Genomic DNA, 10,091 nt, shown 5'->3' on the forward strand with positions numbered 1-10,091 from the left:
CATTTGAGAATAAAATCCGTAATACAGTCTTTAAATATAGAATAGACTTTAAAATGCAGCCGTATAGAAATGTGTCAGCAAATAATTCTAAAATGTTCAGTTTCCTGATTGCTGCCTAAATTATCTAATACTGGCATAAATAATGGACTATTCTATGTTAAAGCATTCCATAGTGTCAGAGGCAGGATACCGGGCTGAATGGATCATTGATTCAAGAAAGGGCTGCTAATCTTATGTAGTACATTAACCTGGTATTCATTCCTAGTCACTGGAAATAATATTTTACAGCAGTTCTACTGAAATCCTCTCCTATAGCTGTTGCCATTTCTTTCTGAACTCTGATGGTAAAGCCTCATCCATTTCTATTCTGGGTAAAATGAGACTTCCTCACATCAGTCTTGTACTCTGTTCAATAAATAAACAAATAGCTAATTTTTATACCCGCTTTGCACTAATTTCATTTGGCACCCTCTAATTCAGGGGTGTCAAACATGTGGCCCGTGGGCCAAATTCAGCCCGTGCAGGGTTCAGAACTGGCCCTCAAGCACTTCCTTCTCCTGCTTCCCTTTCCAGGGCTGCTGCTGCACCTTAGCATGCTTTTCCCCCAGCTCCCTCAGTGGCTCTTTGCTTCCTGCTTCTTGCCTCTTGTCTCCCCCCCCCCTCACACACACACACAGAGAGTCATGGCTGCTTCATGTTGGAGAGATACAAAAACAAGCCTCCCTCCCCCCCTCACACACACACGCTTCTGCTTCCTTCTCTGGGGCTGCTCCTCCTCTTTTGGGGAGAAGGAGGAAAAAGAGAGGAAATTGGAGTCCCACGGCAGCTTTAAGATCAACAACATTTTATTCCAGGTATAAGTTTTTTGTGTGCAAGCACACTTCTTGGGTGGGTGGGAGGGTGGATTCTTCTGACAAGGACAATGTAAATGGAGGAAATTATTTTGGCTTATTCTGGAAAGTAAGGTTTTTTAAAAAAGATTGGATTTCTCTGTTGCTATCTGGATTTATTTTCTTTCAAAAAGACCCTGATTATGAATTAGAACATGTGGATTGGTGTGATTTCAGATGCCAAACGATAATAGCACACATTGGTAATGAGACAGAAAAACCAGATCTTAATTTGAAATTCCTTTGTCAAGAGTGCTGCTACTCTTAGGTCAGCAACTGAATGTTGTGGTTTCTAATGTTAGACTTATGTCCATTTATTCTTTGCATCTTCCTGGACCGAATTCTCTTGGATGGAATTGAGACCTAGGCTTCCCATCTCATTACCAACACTTGTATCCCCATGCCTAATACCCATCTGCATATCACACCTAATCCAATCAACCCTGCTATTGTCATTCGCCTGCTATTGCCATTCAAAATCTGAAATCACCTTTATAAAGGTTATGTCTCTGGTGCCTCATGTTACATTTTATAGCACTGTTGGCCCAGCCCAACAAAGTGATATTTATGTCAGATTTGGCCCTCGTAACAAATGAGTTCGACATCTCTGCTCTAATTCATACTTTCTGAAGATCTTTATTATAGGGACAACCTGATGTAAAAGATGCCTCAGTCCCTTTATTTAATTTTTCACAGCACATTGATCTGGAGATTGAGTGGGTCCAATAAGGAATCTTCCTCTCACTGCACATAGCTTCAGTCTGTCTCTCCTGGCAGTTGCAAGTGGTGTGATAATCTAGTGGGCAGATTATATTATATGAGATACAGAACAGGGCCCAAGACAGATTCAAGCTCTTAGTCACAGTGATACAAAAGGGATCTGCAGAGTTCACATAGTGTGTATGTATGATCCCTAGAATGGAATGGAATGCTAAGGAAATCTTGTACAGGAACTAGCTCTTCCTGAATTAGAATAAGAGTCCATCTAGTCCTGCCTCCAACAGAATTTGGCTTTATGCCATGGGAAGCTCACAGGAAAGCATGAAAATCATTGTGCTCTGTTTGCATCCAGCAATCAAATTTACACTGCCTCTGGATCATGCATAATTGGTTTCCAAAATGCATTTTGAAGACTCTTTTCTAAATGCCTTATCTTTCTCTTTAGAGTTTTACAAGGCAATTCATGGAATGGAGGGCCAGTGAGGAGGAGAACCAGGGAAGAGATGTGTTGTTCATCATCCATGATGGCATGGGGAAAATCTTGTATTACATTCTCACAGCACATTTCACAATCAGATACAAAATCAGATACAAGAATCACATTTTCCTGAATTCTGGGAAAATATGATATGTTGGGGGGGAGTGTTTTCTGGAGGGAAGGTTGCTGAAGCCATTTCAACAAGCAAGCAACAATTGCATACCTGATACACACACACACACAGGTCATTTCGTAGAAAAAGAGGTGCAGGAGCTCATTAGCATCACTTATTTGCATATGCCACACCCCCTGACATCACCGGAAGTGTGTCAGAAGGCAACACCCACCACTCAGGCTCCACTGGACTGTTTTGGATTGCTAGCTATTGGGGGGGGGGAACGTGCAGATCTGCCCTCACAGAGGAGGGAGAGCTTATACCTGAATAACACCTGGTCTTAAAGGTGCCACTGGACTGTTTTGGACTGGGGGGCTGGGAGGAGCTCTGCAACCTACCTGGCTGCTTCTTGCTCTGACTGAGGGCTGCTGGGAGCAGGGGGTGGGGCTTGTTGCATGTACCCACCCCCTGGGCTCTTTACCGCCGGAGCTCCGCTCCTGTGCGCTCCTGCAGGAAATGACCCCTGTATGTGTGTATATATATCTTCCTGGACTGAATTCTCTTGGATGGAAATATATATATAGTGCCAATGCATTGGGGCATATATATATATATATGTCCCAATGCGTTGGCACTTTCCAGCTCTCCCAATGGCTTTGCTGTGTGCTCCATCAGCCACTGGCCCATCAACCACCACTCAAGAGTACTCGTGTGCCATTGGTTGCGTGCTGGGTCCACTCCTCTTCCCCTCCCCACTGCCACCTCAACCACTGATTCCTGTCAGAATAAACTGCCAAAATGGCTGTCTCTCCTGATGAAGACGCTTCTGCATCTGGCTGGCTACTGAAACAACTGTTCTCTGTTCAGGAAGAGGCTTCTACTGCTGCCACTTCTCCTGTTTGGCTCCTCCAAGGCTGGCTGGCTATTGAGATGAGCCAGCGGCCATCAAATCATTCCCTTTCCTCCTGCTGTTGGGCTAATTTCCCCCTCAGTGGCTAGGCAACCAAGCTTGGTTCTGTCAGTAAAATGGTAGGGGGAGGAGACCCCTTCCAGGCCTCCTTTGGCCTTTGTGGGGAACTAATTAGGGGCAGTCCTGACTAGGGTTGACAGCTCCAGGCTGGGAAATTTCTGGAGATTTTGTGATGGAATCAACAGAAGCCAGAGTTTGGGGAGGGGAGGGGAGAGGAGAGGCCTCAGCTGAATAGAATCCCATAGAGTTCACCCTCCAAAGCCGTTATATTCTCCAGGGGGAGAGAGAGATCTGTTGTCTGGAGTTCACTCATGATACCAGGTGATCTTCAGGCCCCACCTGAAGGCTAGCTACCCTAGGCCTAGCAGCACTTGATGACACCTAACCGGCATGACTTTACGAGGCCTGGCTGCTTGCTCCTGTTCACCAAAAACAGTCCTCCTAGGACAGTCAGTGTGGCATAGCAGTTAGTGCTTCAGGTTATTGCTGTGGAAGCTGAATGGGTGATTTCAGACCAGTCACAGACTTTCAGCTAACCTACCTCACAGGGTTGTTGTGCAGATCAAAAGGGGGAGAGGAGAATTATGTAAGTTGCTTTGGTCCCCACTGTGGAGAAAGACTGTACTTTTTCTCCTGGGGAACCATTATTGCCAATCTTGAGGTGAGGACTAGAGATCACTCAGAATTACAACTGCTCTCCAGATGGCAGAGATCAGTTCCACTGGAGAAAATGATAGCCTCTGTCTCATTATACCCTGCTGAGGTGGTGCAGGGTCTGCCAGACCCCAGTTCTTGCTGTGGAAGCTGACTGGGTGATTTTGGACCACTCACATTCAGCCTAACCTACCTCACAGGGTGGTTGTGTAGTTCAAAAGAGGGAGAGGAGAATGATGTGAGCTGCTTTGGTTCCCACTGAGGTGAAAGACTGTACTTTTCCTTGGTAGAGGCTGCAGGGAGCAGGGAGGAGTTGGAAACCTGAGGTTAGAGGGGTAGATAATGGTAGGTTGATGGTTGGCTGGGAAGGAGATAGGGTTGCTAACTCCAGGTTTGGGAATTCCTGGAGATCTGAGGAGTGGAGCATGGAGACGTTGTGGTTTGAGGAGGGGTGGGACCTCAGACAAGCCCATAGACTCCACCCTCCAAACAAGTCATTTCCTCCTGGGGAACCATTGTTGCCAATCACTAGCTGAGGGCTGGAGATCACTCAAAATTACGACTGCTCTTCAGATGGCAGAGATCAGTTCCCCTGGAGAAAATGGTGGGCTCTGTGTCATTATACCCTGCTGAGGTCGCCACAACAAATTGACGAGAGGGAGAGGAGAATGATGTGAGCTGCTTTGGTTCCCACTGAGGTGAAAGACTGTACTTTTCCTTGGTAGAGGCTGCAGGGAGCAGGGAGGAGTTGGAAACCTGAGGTTAGAGGGGTAGATAATGGTAGGTTGATGGTTGGCTGGGAAGGAGATAGGGTTGCTAACTCCAGGTTTGGGAATTCCTGGAGATCTGAGGAGTGGAGCATGGAGACGTTGTGGTTTGAGGAGGGGTGGGACCTCAGACAAGCCCATAGACTCCACCCTCCAAACAAGTCATTTCCTCCTGGGGAACCATTGTTGCCAATCACTAGCTGAGGGCTGGAGATCACTCAAAATTATGACTGCTCTTCAGATGGCAGAGATCAGTTCCCCTGGAGAAAATGGTGGGCTCTGTGTCATTATACCCTGCTGAGGTCGCCACAACAAATTGACGCTGAGTGTCCAAGGCTGGGGGCAGCCGCCCAGAGTCTCTTTCTGGAACTCGTTGTATTTTTTTCTAGAACAGGCCTTATTCTTATTGATATACAAAAGCCAAGCCATGCTGGCAAGGACTCACCTATTCTCCCATTGGCCACTGGGGAAGCTGCCTTGGCGCCTATTGGCTGCTCCATTCTTATACCCCCCCCCTTTTGACACATAGCACCTTGGGAGTTGTAGTTCTCAGCTGGCCTTATTGCAGCCATATCAAAGGGAATTAGAACCCAAGAGGCTGTGGGGCATTGCAGAAAGTCAGTTGAAGTGTTAATCAGTTAAACTGTTAAACAGGAATTGGGGGAAAGGGAAGGCCTAGACATCTCCCTGAATTACAGTTGATCTCCACACTACAGAGATCTGTCTCCATGGAAAAAACAGGCTTTGGAGGGTGAGCTCTATGGCACTATACTTCACTGAAGCCCTTCAACAAACCTGGCCCTCCCCTAAGTAATGCCAACCTCCAGGTGGCACCTGGAGATCTCCAGGTATTACAACTGATCTCCAGATGACCAAGATCAGTTCTCTTGGAGAAAATGGCTGCTTTGGGCAGTGGACTCTATAGCATTATATCCCACTGAGGTCCCTCCCCACCCCAAACCCTGCCCTCCCCAGGCTCTACCCCTTTTTTTCTAGAACAGGCCTTATTCTTATCTATATATCTAATAGCGACAGGCGCCCCCTGTGTGCGGATACCTAAATCCGCACATCGGGGGCACCTGGGGGGGAGGGAGATTTTTGTGCACACTTGGGACGGTCCCCAGGTGTGCACAAAAATCCTAAACCTAAAAAAACTATTGGGGGGATACTTAACCCCCCCCCCGAAACTGACAAGAGCGTCCCTACGCATGCGCAGGGAATGCTCTGCAAGCAGCGAGGGCCGCGCGGCAAGCCGCACGACTCTCACTTTGGGGCCCTCCCCTCCCTCCTTTTCTGTATTTCCATAATGGGCCTTATTCCTAGTTTAAGTATAAATGACTGGAAATTTTTCCATAATACCACCTTGTGATAAGAATCCAAGCACAGTATTTGAGCAACGGAGAATTTTAACAAGTGAATTCAGCAAATTTAACACAAAAATGTTTTTAAGCTACCAGTTTCTAAAATTACTGACACTATTAATACACAACAGGAGGAACTGAATAACCATCTCTGTGCTACTCTGTGACAGACAGAAAACCCTGGCATCTTCAGGTAAAAAGATCAGGTGTCGTAAAAGACCTCTACCTGAGATTCTAGAGAATCACTGCTGGTCAGAATAGACAATACTAACTTTGATAGATCAATGGTCTGGCTCAATATAAGGTAGATTTATGATAGAGGGGAAAACATACATGCAAATAAAGAAAGCATTTGAATGTACAGATAACAAAGCCCTGGGCCTCAAAATCTGATTAGATATTTGAGCAGATACGGCAAGATTTTAGACTACAAGTCATTTAGTGCCTTCTAGCCAAATGACTCTATCCAAAGAATAAATTCCACTGAAATTATATATCAAACTTATCCCACATTGCTCAGTCCTGCCTCGGCTGTCTAGGAGCCAGTGTGGTATAGTGATTAACGTACTAGGGGCACCTGGGTTCAAACCCTTGCTCAGCCATAGAGCTCAGTGGGTGATATTAAGCCAGTGATTCTCATAGCCCGACCTACCCAACAGGGTTATTGTGAGGATAAAGTGGAGGAGAAAACCCCTGCATCATAAACCTACTTATGTATAAAGTTATCATAAAATTTCACAAATGAGAGACTTGCAGGCTTACAGCATTTGGTTCAGGGAATGGTCCAACTCAATAACATATTTTTAAACTTTGCTGCACAGCAGAACCGGGAAGACATGATTCAAAGTGGAGAAGCGTTTGGTGGGAGGAGTGTGTGCACACAGAGGTACATACACACACCCCCGGAATAGTTCATGACATTTCCCCCAATTCTTCACATTTTAAGCATGAATCAATATTCTTTGTGAACAACCTGGATTCAAATACTATCAGAATGATCATTTTACAAAGCCCCAAGTGGTGCAAGTCAAAAGTGGTTGTATAGAGAAAAGGGACAGCCCAGACGCATAGTATAGCTACGGACTATATTTCTGGCATATTCCTGTTACTATTCTCTAGCATATAAAGTTAGAGGAGATCAGGCATAGCAAGACTAAACTGCAATTCCATCATGGCAGTTTGTGTTTAATACCAACAACTAAAAACATGTTCTGAAGAAAATTATGCCAATTTAGAGTGTCAAATCACCCAAGTTTATATGTTGGGCACGGCATTGCCAGGGTCATCCTCTTACAGACCTATCCAAGATTTCCATTTTTAGCCCTCCATTTTGTCTACTAAAAATCTCACCGGATTACAAATTTTGCATAAAAGTTCCCTACTGTTCTCAGTCTGATGAGTACATTAGAGATGGGTAAATTGTGCTGGTTCCACTCTGTCTTCCTGGATTAAGATTTCAATTTGTAAGTAACCCTTTACACCATTTATCTTTCATTCCTCTGCACTCCAATTATTTCTTACTCCTCAAAACTATCTTAACTTTCTTCAAAATGCATAAAACAAATATATAAAGAGGGGGGGAAATAAATAAAAACACAAAATAAATAAATGCCCTGGCGATAGAGCATAGCCTGCAAGCATCGTAACTCCACCATAGCTGGAAGTGGAAACCAATTTGTAAGTAATTCAGACATCACTGTGAGTCAAAATTAATTTCAAATGAGCACTAGATCCCAAGGATATTGTGGATAAAGAAAACCCAATTCCTGGTATGCCCAGGATATGAATGGCACAAAGAAAACTCAGCATCCGTAGCAATGAAGTTGGGGTTCATCCTGGACTGGCACTTATACTATTGCACACATCCATGTGCTTCAGATCTCTGAACTCATGAAGCCAGAACATCAGGGTCAGCTCCCATTTCCTCTCCATCCTCCACTCAGAAAATCTCGTACTAATCAGCCTATAAGATTATTAAACCCATCAACTATATGAGTCGTACAGTAAATGTAATATCTTTGTACCGTGGATACATATATGAATCCATTTTCCCCTCTGACCAAATATGCTAATGCAAACAATCATATGTACAGGCCACACCTTGGTTACTCATTTCAGTATCCTCTGCTGATACTTACAGTTTTTAAGCACTATCCCATTACTCTACCCTGACCTGATTTCTGAAATATGAACCATCTACTAATTAAACCTAGGCCAAACCTTTCCCAAATACATTACCCAAAGATGACCCAGCTGACAATATTTTGACATTTTGTTAGTACCTCAATTTATGTGTGAAATATTTTCTACCTGATATCCATAGAAGACCATCCACAACAGATCCTGCATGACAGGAAAGGGATCGGTCAAAGGACTGAACAAAAGTCCACTTGTTCTTCTTGGGACAATAGCGCTCAACTGTAGGCAAAACTTGTCGGAGTTCATTTCTACCACCTACTGCATAGAGATACTCATCCACAGCTCCCAACACAAAATGTTCCCGGCAATTCTTCATTGGAGCTATTTCAGCCCAGGAATTATTGCGCGGATCGTATCTGCAGGCAGTCCGTACTGCACAAGTGCGGCCAGTAGCATGCTCAACTTCACCTCCTGCTACAAAGAGAAAATCTCCCATTACAGCTACACAGTGGTGGCTTCTTCCTACTGGCATTGGAGCCAGTTCACTCCAGTTTGCAATCCCTGCTATGTGAACATTCTCTTGGTCCACAGGATTGAAGTATCGGAGTTCTTTAACTTTACAAATCTCCCGTTTTTTACCACCAATGATGTAGAGTGTGTCCGACTGGAAGCGAGGCTTGGTCCTTTTGGTCTGCCAAATTGGCTGTGCGTAGATGCTTTGATGGTATGCCAAGGCCTCGTTGATAAGTCCTGTTGCCGTTTCACTAGCTTGGATAAGAGGGTGAGAAAGGGCTACAGTATGCAAAGTATCTACGTCCATAAGCCCAAACCGGACATACTGGAGAAGTTCATCCATGTATTGATAGCGGCAGTTGTGTTCCAACCACCTGACTGCTAGCTAGAAGAAAGAAAACAAATAAAAAATGAAATTATCTGCAGTTTTCACAATCCAGTGTTGGATTGTTCGCATTCTTAAAACTGTATATTTTGCAGTACTCAAAAATTATACTCCCAGATTTCATCATCTGTACATATAAAAGGATTACTTCATATATTATGTCAACCGGATAGCTTATACATGATAACAAGGCAGTGCTGACACTGAGATAATTCTTGCATCTTGTGAACATACCAAAAGTTGGCTACACAGATAGCTGGTAAAAAAGAGAACTTAAGTATCTGTAGTCAAATATCTGCATACAACACTGCAGTTGTTTTTGCCCTAACGTATTACGCAGCCATGATACAAGCTCTATGATTAACTAGCAGCTGCAAGAGGAATATTATGAGGACTGCAACTACAAAAGCAATATGCCTGGCAGTCATATCACTGGATAACATTTTTTTGGGAGGGGGTGTCTAAGTCATATATCCTATCCTTCAAAGAAGAGCGTAACTGCCAATACACTAGCATCCATTACATATACTATATTGTGGATCAAGCAACCTACACCACAGTAAAGATACCTAAAATGTGAATAATACTTACAAATACACCTCACTCAGTTATATCAAGGTGTTTTAACAATAAATAGAAAGCTTAATTTGATATACACATAGTCCAAGACACCCTGATCATGAAAGACAGGCAAACAGATAAGACGCAGGTGGGCAGCCATGTTGGTAGTTTGTGAACGTTGACTCAAAGCAGCAGACAACAAGACAAAGCAGAGAAGTGGTAGAATTTTGGTTTTTTTGGAAGACTAGGGAAAAAAAGGGAAAGAATTTACGGTAGCAGCAAAGACTTAAAATGGGACAGGCCAAACGAGTGAGAACCTTTCCCCATCATAGTGTCTTAAAAATGGGGGAAAGATTCAATGAACTATGAATGGAAGAAGCTCATAGACCAGAAGTCCTTCTGTACTCTCTTTCCCCAACAGTCCCATTTGTCTTTCTCAGAGCTGCTTCTAAGGCTTGAAGGGTACTTAGGAATTGGATGTTATCAGTGTGCTGATGACACCCAGCTCTATCTCTCCATTCAAATCTCCAGGTGATGC

At 44.1% G+C, this 10,091-nt stretch overlaps 1 protein-coding gene across 5 annotated transcripts in view; it reads right to left on the reverse strand.

The window, feature by feature from the left end:
- KLHL32 (kelch like family member 32) overlaps positions 1–10,091 on the reverse strand; it is a 108,875-nt gene that overhangs the window by 18,417 nt on the left and 80,367 nt on the right. For all 5 annotated transcript variants that reach the window (XM_015420761.1, XM_015420760.1, XM_015420759.1 and 2 more), the window contains one exon: positions 8,266–8,992. In XM_015420761.1, coding sequence (XP_015276247.1) covers positions 8,266–8,992 — 727 coding nt within the window. The remainder of the gene's footprint in view (positions 1–8,265; positions 8,993–10,091) is intronic.

Source organism: Gekko japonicus, unplaced genomic scaffold (assembly GCF_001447785.1).
Source record: "Gekko japonicus isolate JY-2015 unplaced genomic scaffold, Gekko_japonicus_V1.1 scaffold1688, whole genome shotgun sequence".
Taxonomy (NCBI): Eukaryota; Metazoa; Chordata; class Lepidosauria; order Squamata; family Gekkonidae; genus Gekko; species Gekko japonicus.